The following is a 15,135-nucleotide window of genomic DNA, read 5'->3' as shown; positions in this document are numbered from 1 at the left end:
GCAGCAAGTGGCGTAAGATATGCCCAATTTTCCTGAGAAGTGCGAGAGAAGTATCTTTCTTTACTCCATCCTAGTTGCTTGCTGCTTTCGTGGCACCATACGTAGTGCTGAGTGTTCCACTGCGTGTGGCAGGAACTGAAACCATCAGTGGCACAGGTGGCACAGCTACGTTCTGGGTACTATTGTTGGAACCCCACCCTCCAGAGACCACCCTTCTATTTTCGCGGAAAACCAGGATTTATTCAGGTCACGGGGCTTCGGCCTATCACTGTAGGATCCTCGCTCGAGGGGCACTGCCCACTGTTGATTAATACACTGCATGAGACAATTTCTTGGGTTGAGGAGCGGCGATTGGCAGAACCAGCCTGTGGTGCTAAGCAGGGTATTGGGTACTGCGTATTGGGGATGCAGGTTCCCGGGTGGCCACAAACATCACCCGGAAGCCTGAATATGGCCTCCCCTCTGCAGGGCGCGCAGCAGTCAGCACCGCCGCTATTCAGGGCGCAGGGCCCGGGCCGGAGCGGCGTGCGCGTGCGCGCGTGCGTGCGTGGGCGCGCGTGCGCGACGCCGCCGCCTGTAGGTTGGCTGGTTATTTTGCAAGCGGGAGGGGCCGTGCGCGCTCCTGCCTCAGGCCTCTGTCCCCCACCCCCCTTCCCCGGTCCCAGGCTCTCCTTCGGAAAGATGTCGGACACGGCAGTCGCTGACACCCGGCGCCTTAACTCGAAGCCGCAGGACCTGACCGACGCTTACGGGCCGCCAAGTAACTTCCTGGAGATCGACATCTTTAATCCTCAGACGGTGGGCGTGGGCCGCGCGCGCTTCACCACCTATGAGGTTCGCATGCGGGTGAGTCACGGGGTGAGGGAGACTGCTGAGGGAGGACCGGGCGGCGCTGGCGGGAGGTGGGGAGGGACGCTACCGCGGGGACGACTAACGGCGGGGAAGACGCCTGAGGGGTCATTTGTTGGTTAGGGGCTTAATAGACTTGGAAAGAGGTCTGCAGATTCAGTTGTGGCCGGAGGATGCAGAAAACTCCTGAGGGAGACATCGGACGGGGGTGCAGGAAAACTACCCATGAGGAAGTGAAGCATGGCTGGATAGGGTGGGGTGGATGGAAAAAGATTAAAGCGAGGAATTCAAGGGGATAGGAATCACGGCTCTAGCGACAGAAGGAAGGGAGGGAGGATGGAAGAGGGCTGGGGGATGGAAAGCCAAGGGGATATATCGCTGAGCTCCCTAACTAAACTAGGTTGTGGGAAGTCTGAAGAGGGAGGGCTGGAAGGCCGGCTGCTTCCCAATGAGGTCTCCCTGGGATGATGGAGTTAAGCAAAGCCTTGAATTAAAGGGACGGTAGATTCCAGAAAAGGCAGACAGTGGGCTTGTGGGAGCAGAAATAAGAAAGGGAGTCTCCTTGAGACTGAGCGCTTCCCTAACTTGTGTCGGATAGCATCTGAAGGAGAGAAATGTTTTATGCTTAAGTTTTCGCAGGTACTACATGCTGTCTCACCTTGAAACCCGGCCTTGCCCTGGGATTGGTGCCTGGTCAGCCATTCATTCTATGTTGATCCTTTAGATTTGAAGTATCCAGAATGTTTATTTCAGTATTTATTGGCTCTCGCCTCGTTTAGGTACTTTGTATATGAATGGCTTTTTGCCCTTTGTGTCCTAGATTACCCTTTTGGATTCTGACCCTGGTCTGTAGTTACTTTAATGCATGACATTTCAGAACTGCCCAGGTGTGGCTTCTTCCAGCCTGCATGACGAGGACTTTATTCTCTAGTGCTTAGCCCATAATGCAAGGATGGAATGTGCAGATAGAGTACTTGGTTTGCAGGTTCTTTTGTCCACTTGAAGTGGCTACAGACAAAACAGTTTGAGAATCATTTTCTAGTTTTCCTTATGTTATTCTCAGATGAGAAGGCCAGAATATTCTCGATGGACAGCATCCTGCTCAAACTGCATTGAAGAACTAAAAGAGTGTATGTGTTTTCATTGTTGAATGAGTGAATTGAATGAGAAATTGTGGTCTCCTACCTGGACTTTGAAATCTTATTGAGAAATGGTGATTTCCAGATTCCAAGTTTGGCAAAGTCCAAACCGAAGAAAGAAAAGTAAATAGCAAAACATGAGAAACACTTGTCTATATAAGAACTATTTGCAATCATCTCTTTGGGGAAGAATGGAATTTAGGTCCTTCAGAATATTATAAAAGCAGGAATCAGTCAGTGCTGGAGAACTTAGTTACCTGAGGGAGCCTGGGCACAACTAGTTCAGCATAAGGTCTCTCTGCTGTGGGGTTTTGGAGACATTCGATGCATTACCCGAGAGTCTTAGGGATTCTGAATGAAATCGCTCTTTACTCCAGGTATTCCTTTTTTTTTTTTTTTTTTTTTGAGATGGAGTCTCATTCTGTTGCCCAGGCTGAAGTAGCAGTGGTTCGATCCTGGCTCACTGCAACCTCCGCCTCCTGGGTTCAAGCAATTCTCCTGCCTCAACCTCCTGAGTAGCTGGGATTACAGGTGTGTGCCACCATGCCTGGCTAATTTTTGTATTTTCAGTAGAGATGGGGTTTCACCATGTTGACCAGGCTGATCTTGAACTCCTTACCTCAAGTGATTCTCCTGCCTCAGCCTCCTGAGTAGCTGAGATTTACAGGCAAGGTGCCACCACACCCAGCTAATTTTTTTTTTTTTTTTTTTTTGTGACAGAGTTTTGCTCTTGTCGCCCAGGCTGGAGTACAGTGGCACGATGTTGACTTGCTCTGCCTCCCAGGTTCAAGTGATTCTTCTGCCTCAGCCTCCCAAGTAGCTGGGATTACAGGCATGCGCCACCATGCCTGGCTAATTTTTGTATTTTTAGTAGAGACGGGTTTTGCCATGTTGGCTAGGCTGGTCTTGAACTCCTGACCTCAAGTGATCCACTTGCCTCGGCCTCCCAAGGTTCTGGGATTACAGGCATCAACCACCATATCTGGCCTAATTTTTGTATTTTTAGAAGAAACAGGGTTTCACCATGTTGGCCAGGCTGGTCTCAAACTCCTGTCCTCAACTGATCCACCCACCTCAGCCTCCCAAAATGCTGGGATTACTGGGTCACTGTGCCCAGCTTGTTAATTATTTGAGTCTGGGTCTTGCTCTATTGCCCAGGCTGGAGTGCAATGGCATGATAATGGCTTTCTGCAGCCTTGACCTTCCGGGCTCAAGTGATCCTCCCATCTTAGTCTCCTGAGTAGCTGGGTCTAAAAGCACATCCCATCACACCTGGATTAAAGAAAACTTTTTTTTTTTTTTTTTTTTTTTTTTGTAGAGACGACGTTTTATAGAGACAGCCTGGATTGTCCAGGCTGATCTCAAGTGATCCTCTTGCCTTGGCCTCCTAAAGTGCTGATATTACAGGCATGAGCCACCATGCCTGGCCTCTTTTTTTTTATTTTTTTGAGACAGAGTCTCACTGTATCACTCAGGCTGGAGTGCAGTGGCATGATTTCAACTTACTGCAACCTCTGCCTCCTAGGTTCAAGTGATTCTCCTGCCTCAGCCTCCTGAGTAGCTGGGATTGTAGGCACACGCCATCATGCCCGGCTAGTTTTTGTGTTTTTAGTAGAGATGGGGTTTCACTGTGTTGGTCAGGCTGGTCTTGAACTCCTGGCCTCAGGTGATCCACCCACCTCAGCCTCCCAAAGTGCTGGGATTACAGGCTTGAGCCACTGTGCCTGGCCTCATTTGTTCTTTTTTCTTTTTTTTGAGATGAAGTCTTGCTCTGTTGCCCAGGCTAGAGTGCAGTGGCATGATCTTGGCTCACTGCAGCCTCCATCTCCTGGGTTCAAGCAGTTCTTCTTCCTCACCCTCCTAAGTAGCTGGGATTACAGGCACCTGGCTAATTTTTGTATTTTTAGTAGAGAGTGTTTCACCATGTTAGCCAGGCTGGTCTTGAACTCCTGACCTCAAGTGATCCTCCCGCCTCAGCCTTTCAAAGTGCTGGGATTACAAGTGTGAGCCACTGCACCAGGCCCTTATTTATTCTTTTAAATAAATAATGGTTTAGTAATATTACTTTACATGAATCTCACTCTGTTTCAACCCATTGACGTTCCTTGGACCTTGGCGATCCTGGATGGAGTTTAACTAATGTAAGTTAGTCAGTTATTTGGCTTCTAATGGCCTATTTCAGAACTGGATCCTGAAAAGACAATTTCTAGAGTCAAGGAGTAGTGGCGTCTGTGTGAAGCTCTAACAGAGCTTTTCCTGCCAAGAGGCAGTTGTGGAGAAAGGAGATAACGAGTTTCTTTTATTGTCCATCCTCTCACCTGAATTGACTGGCAGGAAATATGTTCAGTATTAATACATGTGGTTGGCCATTTCTATTTAGAACACGTAGACAGGAGTGAACATCAGGGCTTTCTCTCCGTCAGGGGATTCGTGTTGCCACTAGAGCCTTGGGAATCTTCTCAGTGATTAAAATGTGGGAATGAGCTGATTTATATCAGGGAGCAAGCTAGCTTTTGTAATGGCGATTTCTTCCACATTTTCTAGATGAGGAGAGGATAAACAGACATATAGTGTCTCTTAATCAGTTGAGCATTTATTGAGTAACTTGCATATTCTGCATTTTAGAAGATGCAGAAGTAGTCATAGTTTCTGATCTTAATGAGATTAGTTAGGCAGACAAGACAAACATGATGCATGAAACGATAGTGTATCAGGCAATACTAAGTATAAGTGTCTGAAGAGTTCAGAGAAGAGGAAGAACAATAAATCCAGTTGGCGTTATCAGGAAATTTTCTTGTAGGAAGTGAGAGTTGAGTGAGCACTGGTAGAATGGAGAGGATTTGGACAGGAAAAGCAGAGGTAGGCATACCTTGGATGTGTTTATCTCTTTACAGGGAATTTAAATTCACTTTTAAAAGGAAAATGTAATATGTACACATAATAAATTCAAATTGTACAATGAAAAACGTGACTATTCCACCTATTCCAGTTGTCTTGTCTTACTCTTGGAAGTCAATCACTATTCCAGTATCTTTTCTTTCTTTCTTTTCTTTTTTTTTTTTTTTTTGAGACAGAGTCTTGCTCTGTTGCCCAGGCTGGAGTGCAGTGGTGTGATCTCGACTCACTGCAATCTTTGCCTCCCTGCAATCTCTGCCTCCCTGCAATCTTTGCCTCCCAGGTTCAAGCAATTCTCCTGCCTTAGCCTCCTAAGTAGCTGGGACTTCAGGCGCACACCACCATGTCCAGCTTATTTTTGTATTTTTAGTAGAGACAGGGTTTCACCATGTTGGCCAGGATGGTCTCGATCTCTTGACTTCGTGATCTGCCCACCTCAGCCTCCCAAAGTGCTGGGATTACAGGTGTGAGCCACCACGCCCTTCCTTCCAGTATCTTTTCATAGATATTTTATTCATCAGTATAAATATATACATATATATCCCTTTTTAAAAAAACAAATAGAGGCAAACCATATGTGTGTGTGTGTGTGTGTGTGTATACACAGTTCTATACCTTGATTTTACTACTTAATATCTTTCCATACTGGCACATAAAGATCTTTCATTTTTATTTTGAGACACAGAGTCTCTGTGCCAGATTACAGTAGCATAATCACAGTTTACCATAGCCTCAACCTCCTGGGTAGCTGGGACCACAGGAGAGCACTGCCACCACACTTGGCTTTTTTAATTTTTGTAGAGATGGAGTCTTGCTATGGTTGCCCAGGCTGGTCTCAAACTCCTGGGCTCAGGCAATCCTCCTGCCTCAGCTTCCCAAAGTGCTGGCATTACAGGTATGAGCCACTGCACGTGGTTTTCACATTCTTTTCATAGCTGTTTAATATTCTACTATACAGGTATACCATAATTTGAGACGGAGTCTCACTGTATCTCTCAGGCATGCAGTGGCATGATCTCAGCTTACTGCAACCTCTTGCCTCCTAGGTTCAAGTGATTCTCCTGCCTTAGCCTCAGGAGTAGCTGGGATTGCAGGTGTACGCCATCACAACCCCAGTTGTCTATTGATGGGCATTTATTGTTGTTATAAATGATAAAATGCAATAAAATTCTTCTTTTTTTTTGAGACAGAGTCTTGCTCTGTCTCCCAGTCTGGAGTGCAGTGGTGCGATCTCGGCTCACTGCAACCTCCGCCTCCTGGGTTCAAGTGATCCTTCTGCCTCAGCCTCCTAAGTCACTGAGATTACAGGTGTGCACCAGTACGTCTGGCTAATTTTTGTATTTTTAGTAGAAATGAGGTTTTATCATGTTGGCCAGGCTGGTCTTGAACTCTTGACCTCAAGTGATCCACCGGCCTCAGCCTCCAAAAGTGCTGGGATTATAGGCATGAGCCACCGAGCCTAGCCAAAACTCTTTATATACATATTTACATACTACTGCAAGTCTACTTGTAGGATAAATTCTAAGCAGCAAGGGACTTCTGATCATCAGCTGTGACAAGGTTGGATATGGTAAGAGTTGGTCTTTACCTGGTGGTGATTTGGAAGGGTTATAGGAGCATGATCCATAGGAGCTATTTCTTCATTGAGACCTGTCCAAGTCATTCATACAGGTGGCTACCACAGGCTGAACATTACTTACCATCTTTCTTCTTTCATTTTTCCTTCCATGTAGACAAACCTACCTATCTTCAAGCTGAAGGAGTCCTGTGTACGACGGCGCTACAGTGACTTTGAATGGCTGAAAAATGAGCTGGAGCGAGATAGCAAGGTATGGCCTTGTTCTCTGTGTGGTATCTTTGGAGGAGGAGATCTACATAGGCTGAGGGGGCATACAACCACAGTATGTAAAATCTTGAAGGTAATGAAGACAGTGAAGACATTCTTATCCATCAAATCTCAGTATTTTAGATGTGGGGATACCTTTTGAAACTTGTAAGTGATAAGTTCTGGCTGGGCATGGTGGCTCATGCCTGTAATCCCAGCACTTAGAGAGGCTGAGGTGGATGGATCACCTGAAGTCAGGAGTTCAAGACCAGCCTGGCCAACATGGTGAAACCTCATCTCTACAAAAAAAAAAACAAAAAATGAGCTGGGCGTGGTGGCGGGCGCCTGTAATCCCAGCTACTTGGGAGGCTGAGGCATAAGAATTGCTTGAATTCAGGAGGTGGAGGTTACAGTGAGCCGAGATTATGCCACTGCAGTCCAGCCTAGGCGACAGAGGGAGACTCCATCTTAAAAGAAAAAAAAAAAAGAAAGTGGTAAGTTCAGGACAAATTTTTTTTTAAGTATTACTTCACTTAGTCACTAGTAAGCTTGTACAACTTAATTCCTGTAGGTGCTAAAAATGGAAAGTCTAGTGTCAGGAAAATCCTAGCTAAATTATTGAATGGTAGTGGCTTATTAAGGAAAGTGATGATTATTATTTGGAGTATATTTCCTTTCTTTTGAGATGGTAAACCTGTTCTCCCACAGAAATGGATTAATTTTTGATGTGAGCCATTCTGACTGTATAGTTTCGTATGGTTTTAGTTCTTGCAAGTTGCTGGATGTGGGACAGGATGGACCCTATGCCTAATAAGAAATGAGGTACACAGTGCTTTACCATCTCATTCCCACTCTGTCTCTCACTCATGTGGCTGGGATTTCGTGTTTGCTTGCAGATTGTAGTACCACCACTGCCTGGGAAAGCCTTGAAGCGGCAGCTCCCTTTCCGAGGAGATGAAGGGATCTTTGAAGAGTCTTTCATTGAAGAAAGGAGGCAGGGCCTCGAGCAGTTTATTAACAAGTAAGCCAAGTTTCTGGGGGCTCTACTTGCTACTTTTGCCATTATAGTCTTTCTATATGTTTTGTTTACCTCACCTTTTATTTTATGTTATATTTATTTGTTTGTTTATTTATTTTTTGAGACGGAGTTTGGCTCTTCTTGCCTAGGCTGGCGTGCAATGGTGCGACCTCAGCTCACCACAACCTCTGCCTCTTGGGTTAAAGCAATTCTCCTTCCTCAGTCTCTCGAGTAGCTGGGATTACAAGCATGAGCCACCGTGCCAGGCTATTTATTTATTTTTTTGAGACTGAGTCTCACTCTGTTGCCCAGGCTGGAGTGCAGTGGTGTGATCTTGGCTCACTGCAACCTCTGTCTCCTGGGTTGAAGAGACTTTCCTACCTCAGCTTCCTGAGTAGCAGAGATTACAGGTGCTGGCCACCACTCCTGGCTAATTTTTATGTTTTCAGTAGGGACAGGGTTTCACCATGTTGGCCAGGCTGGTCTCGAACTGACCTTAAGTGATTCACCTGCCTTGGCCTCCCAAAGTGCTGGGATTACAGGTGTAAGCCACTGTACCCAGCTCACCTTTTATAATGGGTACCATGATGTGGTGCCAGTTGTGTGGTGGGCTGACTGCACAGTAAGACTCCATTTCTTTGAGTAGGATTCAGATCCTTTATGTCAGAGCTTGAGAAAGCACTGCATGATGGTTATATCTAGGGATTTCCCTGTCTTGCCTCTCTATCCCCCATCCCACTACAATATCAGGGTTGAGATGGTACCCTAATACCTTACTGTTGTCCTCTACTGGCTTGAACCTTAGGGTTGACCTTGCCCTTCCTGTCCTGTTCACATCCCCATCCCTCTGCTAATTTTCTCTTATTCTGAATACTACTAATAACCATCCTGGTTTCTTTGTAGAATTGCTGGGCACCCACTGGCTCAGAATGAACGCTGCCTACACATGTTCCTGCAGGAGGAGGCAATTGACAGGAACTACGTCCCGGGGAAGGTGCGCCAGTAGGAGTCCCTCTCACCACTTGCCCTCTACTTTCCTGCTGAAATGACATTGGTTTTTACACTAAGCCTTTCTCTGTCTTTGATCTGAAGTTGGCTGCCTGTCTCCTGGCCTGATAGACTGTCTGGCATTGTGCTCCTTGGTACCTGACTACACCATGTGGGTGGGCACTCTGCTGGGATCCTCTTCTCTGAGGAGAGGTGGGAAACGACAGGCAGATGCCCTTTGCTTGGGGGTTGGGGTGGGTGGGTTGGGGGAGTTAGACTGGAAGGCAATTTCTCGGGCATTTACCTATGCCAGAAGGCTAACCTTGGGGGAGGGGGGCGCTTGTGCTGGTGAGGCACTTGGATATATACTGATGCTGCAAGTCCAGGGGATTTTTCTTACTCTTAGGTTTAACCAAGAACACTGAGGAGGGAAAAACCCTGCCTTTCCTAACTGCATGAATTTTTTCTTTTTGGAAAGGTGGTAGAGACCCAGAAGCTCTCCCTGTTTTCTCTAGGCCTGCTCCCAGTTTTCTTAACAATTTTTTTTGTTGCTTTCTCTCTCCCTTGTTGCTTTCCATGGCAGTAATCCTCCTAGAGTCCAAGCAGTCTGTTGTATGGAGCAAGGTGTGTAGGTTTTCTGGGCCCATCATTATGGCTGCTTCAGAGTCAGAAGAAAGCCATAGGGCAGTAGGGAAGCTGTATGGGAGCTCCTATTGCCTAGCCTGTCTCCCTTTGTGGCTCCCACTCTAGCTGCCTATTTTTGCTCACCAGCTGGTGAGTCAGTATGGGCCAGCAGTTCTTCCTCCCTAATCCCTTGCTACTTTATGGCTTAGCTTTGCAGGTTTGGTGGCTTGACAGGTGGGGGCAACTCACCACTACCAGGTAACTCCCTGAAGGGTGGGAGTGGATTATCTTCTAGGCTCTTCCCTGCGGTAGGGAAGGGTATCACCACTGTCTTCCTTCCATTCTCCTTTTCCCCATCCCATTTGGTGCTGCCACAGGGCAGAAGCACACAAACCAACACAGTCTCTGACTTCTCATAAGCACTTTGAGCTGTTGAATGGGGCTCAGGGGCAAGAGTTTTTGCTGCCCTCCCCAGCGTGGTCACAGGGTTATTGAACTGCCTGCACTTGTTTCTCATGCAACTCCAGCATTTTCCCCAGAAGTTGAAGTATGGATAGCAGCTTAGTATGGATTTTCTAAATCTTAACGTCTGAAGCAGCTTCTTGAGGCTGGCAACTATCCTGGCTTCTGTCAGGGAGGGGGTGGTTTGTTTGCTGGGGCCCAATATCTGTCCCAAGTGGCGGTGTGAGAGCAAGTTAACTTTGGTGCCAGGTGAGAGGTGGGGGCTCTTTGCTTAGACTCCCTATTATGGAAGGATTGGAGTTTTCTATACAGGGCCTTGGGGAAAAGGATTGCTGATTGTGACGTGATCCTGATCAGAGTGATTAGGATTGTATTTTGACATAGGATTTGGAGCCCATCTAAGTGTTGAAGTTCCCTGAGACAGCTCTCCAGCTGCTGAGCCTGTGCCAGGGGCTAAGCAGCCCCTAAAAAGAGGCTCTGCTCCCTTTCCCACCTCGCCAATGTTGTTGCTGCCTTTTTGATTTGTATCCTCTGTTAGAGACATTTTTAAAAATCGATTTCTTCTTTCATTGTGCACAAGTGCTGAGAGTCTGAGGCCCCATTTCTGCTGTGTATATATATCCTGACTCGGGGCTTTTATTCAGCAAACTGTTCATTCTGTCAGACAATGTCATATTCAACTCTGTTCATATTAAACCACTGTGAAGCAAGCGTCTGTTTTCCTGCCTAAGTTGTAAATTTAGTATTTTTTAGTATCTAGAATGTGCTGGGTATTATGCAGAAATCATACAATGTGGCCAGTGTCCTGCGGTAATGTTTTGCATTTAAATTTTTTAAAAAACCAGAATCTTAACTGTAATGATATTTACCTATCCTTTTCGCAACTCACAATTGATTTTGTCACAGAGGTAATGCATCTGCTTGCAGGAAGTAGCTGTAAGCTCCGTACCTGTGGTTCGAGTCACATTTAGCAGATTTGGTTTTTAAGCTTGTGGGTTTGTGCTAATTTGGGCAGAATATATTTATAATGTGTGTGTGTGTGTGTGTGCATATGTAATATGTGTACATAAACACACATACATGCATGTGCTCATCCTCTGACACACCCACACACCACCAACAAACATTATTTCTTTTATAGGCATTTTACCTCAATTGACACTGTTTCTTTTTTTCCAAATAAAATTTGATACAGGCAGAAAGGTGGGTGAACTCTCAAAACTTTTGGTGGGTGGATATTCATCTGACCAATGAGCTCTGAAATGGTTTCCCTGCATAGGGTGGGTTTTGGCAAGGGCTGGAATGAGAGGAGGTAGCAGTCTCGTGATTTAAAAAATCAAAGCTAGTTTTAATGTAGTTCAACATGGAAAAAAGATACAGAAAGTGATGTGTTCAGAACATTAGCAAATTAAAGCTGCATATGTTGGCTCATGTCTGTAATCCCAGCACTTTGGGAGGCCGAGGCAGAATGATTGCTTGAGCCCAGGAGTTTGAGACCACCCTGGGCAACAGAGTGGGACACTGTCTCTACAAAAAATTTCCAAAATAAAACAACAAAAAAAAAGAAAAATTATTGTTATTTAGCAGTATTTGGTTCAAAGTAGAAGAGTGGGGGCTGTGAGGAAGTTGTTTTTGGTAGTTTATTAATGAGATGACTACAAATGTCTTAGAAGATAGGGAATAACAGGTATTTCTGTGAAATAAAGGAAAGGAAGGATAAAGAGAGATGCATCCTTCATAGGCATCAGTGTTAGAGAAGAAACTACAGAATAATTAGAAAAAGCAGCTATAAAATAAAATGTTAAGAAAAATTTGGACAGTTGACAGTTAATACGTGCTGATAGTCTTCTATGTGTCTGGTCCTGTGCTAACACCTGGGCTGGGAGTAGGGTGGAGTGGTTGTGGTACAAGTAAAATATGATATTACATTCTCTTTCTTTGCAGACCTTAAGAGCTCTGTTGAAGAGATGTCTAGCTGGGCGTGCTGGCCCACGCCTGTAATCCCGGCACTTTGGGAGGCTGAGGTGGGAGGATTGCTTGAGCGTAGGAGTTTGAGACCAGCCTGGGCAACTGAGTGAGATCTCATCTCTACAAAAAAAAAAAAAAATTGAAAAGCTAGCCAGGTATGGTGGTGCATGCCGGTAGCCCCAGATACTTGGGAGGCTGAAGCAGGAGGATTGCTTGAGCCCAGAAGGTTGTTGAGGAGTGAGCCAAAATGGTACCACTGTACTCCAGCCTCAAAACAAAATGAAGAGATGTCTATATAAGACAAGAAAATGCTAGAGACAAAGTAAGAGGTTCAGGCACATCTGGTTAGTTGTCCAGTCTTTTTTTAAAAAAATCTCTCTTGGATGTCAAATTGGCCATTTTGGGCACAGTAACTGGGTCGGGCAAGAACCCTAAATCCAAGCCTTCTTACCCATTAACACTGAGGAAAAGCATACTTTTCTTTGATAAGGAATTCAAGTTTACACAGGTATCTGCATGTTTACTGCTAATTAATCCCCTTTATCTATAGTGCAGAAAGGGCTTAACCTTATGTTGGAACCTGGGGACAGAGGCGAACGAAAAATTTTGAACATAGCTAGACCCAAAAGAAGTCTTAAATCTTCACATTCCAAAGATGCCTTATCTACCCTTTGCCCATTTGAGACAAGGAATTAAGCCAGTAAAGGTGGGAGAGGTGGATAACATTCAGGCTTCTCTGGATGAGACACTTCTGTGTTGAGATATATGCTGTAATAATTTAAGTAAAATTACTTTCTTCTGTGGAAACGTAGAACAGCTGTTCGCTGAAATGGATATTTCTTCATATCCTTGAAAACTGTTGAATCATCCTTAGTATTCTCTTCTTAGATTTAATAAGTTCTAATTTTTCCTTACGTGGCTCATTTTTAACCCTTTTATCTTTTTATTATTCTGAAATCTCTCTAAGGCCCTCACACGTCCTCAAGTCATAGAGTCTTAAATTGGACAACACTTTAATTACAGCCTGAAGGTTAGGTAGTTGTTATTCCATTTATATATCTTAGTATTTGAGTTTACTTTTAAAATATAAACTCTTTGTGACGAATTTAGCATGTGGTTCTCTGCCACTCCCTTCCTGACTACCCACCACCCATCATTCTTGTCTTCTTTTTTTACCTTGCTTGTACAAAAACCAGTTGTTGCCTATTTTATTCTTCTCTCCATACCCTGTCTCTCTGTCTATGCATTTAAAAACAGAGAACTCATTCTTTATAAAACAGACAAATCAGAGATAATTGCCAACATCGCAAAAGAGTTCTTTAAATCACTGCAGGCTTCCTTTAAATAGGTGTTTCCTATGGTGGTTTTAAGTGTTTTTTTTTTTTTTTTTTTTTTTTTTTTTTTTTTTTTTGAGACGGAGTTTCGCTCTTGTTACCCAGGCTGGAGTGCAATGGCGCGATCTCGGCTCACCGCAACCTCCGCCTCCTGGGTTCAGGCAATTCTCCTGCCTCAGCCTCCTGAGTAGCTGGGATTACATGCACGCGCCACCATGCCCAGCTAATTTTTTGTATTTTTAGTAGAGACGGGGTTTCACCATGTCGACCAGGATGGTCTTGAACTCTCGACCTCGTGATCCACCCGCCTCGGCCTCCCAAAGTGCTGGGATTACAGGCTTGAGCCACCGCGCCCGGCGGTTTTAAGTGTTTTTATATAGGTCATCAACTACTTGATATAAAGAAAATGAAGGTAAAGGGTTAAGAGGCAGTGCCAGTTGAAGAACAATTAAAATTAGGATAAAACAGTAGTTCTTAGGTAAACAGTAAAATACAGTTAGATTTCACAGAGCATTTGATATATGTATATATACGTGTACATACATATTTTGAGGTTGAGTCTTGCTCTGGAGTGCACTGGTGTGATCTCAGCTTACTGCAATCTCTGCCTCCCAGGTTCAAGCAATTCTCCTGCCTCAGCTTCCCAGGTAGCTGGGATTATAGGCGTGGTACCACCACACCCACTTAATTTTTATATTTTAGTAGAGACAGGGTTTCACCATGTTAACCAGGCTGGTCTTGAACTCCTGAGCTCAAGTCATCCACCCACCTCAGCCTCCCAAAGTGCTGGATTACAGGCGTAAGCCACTGCACCTGGCCTAATTTATGTATTACTTTTCAAGAGATTGTTATACCATAATGTTTTTTTGCTTAGATAACAGTGGACTTTTCATTATCTGTACTAAGGGAGGCATATACATTTTAATTTCATTTATGCATTTTGTAAAATTTAAATATAGGGATGTCTAATCGTAAAATTTAAATATAGGGATATCTAATCATAAAATTTAAAAATATTTCATAATATATCGTCAGTCTGAAGACTCAGGAAGATCTGAAAAGAAACAGAGTACCAGGTCTGGAATAGAAACCTGACTTCTAAAGTTGGCTGTGTAGCTATAGGACCTTAGTTGAATTGCTTCACCATTTTGGGCCTGTTTTCTGAAGGGATTTTGAGTAAAATGAGGGATTTTAACTAAATGATCTCTGAGGTATCTTAAATTTCTAACTTTTTATGATTTCCCTTCCTAGCCAAGGAATTGAGTAAACATTGGAGATGATGCCACCAAAAAGGTGAAAGCACAATTTTTCCTGCATATGATGGAATTTGCTATAGTGTAGTTAGTTTTCTCTTCCAGAAATGAACGATTCTTCACGTATCCTGATTAGATTTTGTTTGCCCACATCCTGTTGTATCAAGTCATGCGTATACTCCTATTGAAACTCAGAGTGGATTTGGTTTACAGTTGTCCTAATTGTATCCTAGGTCTTCTAGCTGACATTTTAAAATGAAGTAGTCACCCCTTGGAGTGATTTATTTATTTGTTGAGATGGAGTCTTGCTCTGTCACCCAGGCTGGAGTGCAGTGGCGCAATCTCAGCTCACTGCAACCTCCACCTCCCAGGTTCAAGTGATTCTCTTGCCTCAGCCTCCTTAGTAGCTGTGACTACAGGCACGTACCACCATACCAGGCTAATTTTTGTATTTTTAGTAGAGATGGTGTTTCACCCTATTGGCCAGGCTGTTCTCTTAATTCCTGACCTCGTAATTCGCCTGCCTTGGCCTCCCAAAGTGCTGAGATTACACGCATGAGCCACTGCATGCAGCCCCCATGGAGTTATTTTTATTTAAAACACATACATTATAACTTTACTGATCTGATTACAAAAGTGCCTATTTTGTTAAAATGTTTTATTGTGGTGATAAAAATTCAAAAATTATTAATGTTGACAAAATTCAAACAAAACATAAATATGTAAAGTAAAAAGTGAAAGATTTTTCCTTAGTCTCTCTCACCACTCCCATTTTCCAAGA

General features: G+C 44.4%; 1 protein-coding gene across 1 annotated transcript; it reads left to right on the top strand.

Annotated features, from left to right (window-relative positions):
* Positions 1 to 545: 545 nt before the first annotated feature.
* Positions 546 to 10,510, top strand: SNX12 (sorting nexin 12). The gene is made up of 4 exons (XM_003943082.3): positions 546 to 846; positions 6,617 to 6,712; positions 7,605 to 7,729; positions 8,630 to 10,510. The coding sequence occupies exons 1-4, from the start codon at positions 682 to 684 to the stop codon at positions 8,730 to 8,732; spliced, it is 489 nt and encodes a 162-aa protein (XP_003943131.2). The 5' UTR covers positions 546 to 681; the 3' UTR covers positions 8,733 to 10,510.
* The last annotated feature ends 4,625 nt before the right edge of the window (positions 10,511 to 15,135 follow it).

Source organism: Saimiri boliviensis, chromosome X (genome assembly GCF_048565385.1).
Source record: "Saimiri boliviensis isolate mSaiBol1 chromosome X, mSaiBol1.pri, whole genome shotgun sequence".
NCBI classification, from domain to species: Eukaryota; Metazoa; Chordata; class Mammalia; order Primates; family Cebidae; genus Saimiri; species Saimiri boliviensis.
The sequence above is the reverse complement of the archived record's forward strand: the minus strand, read 5'-3'. Positions and strand labels throughout refer to the sequence as shown.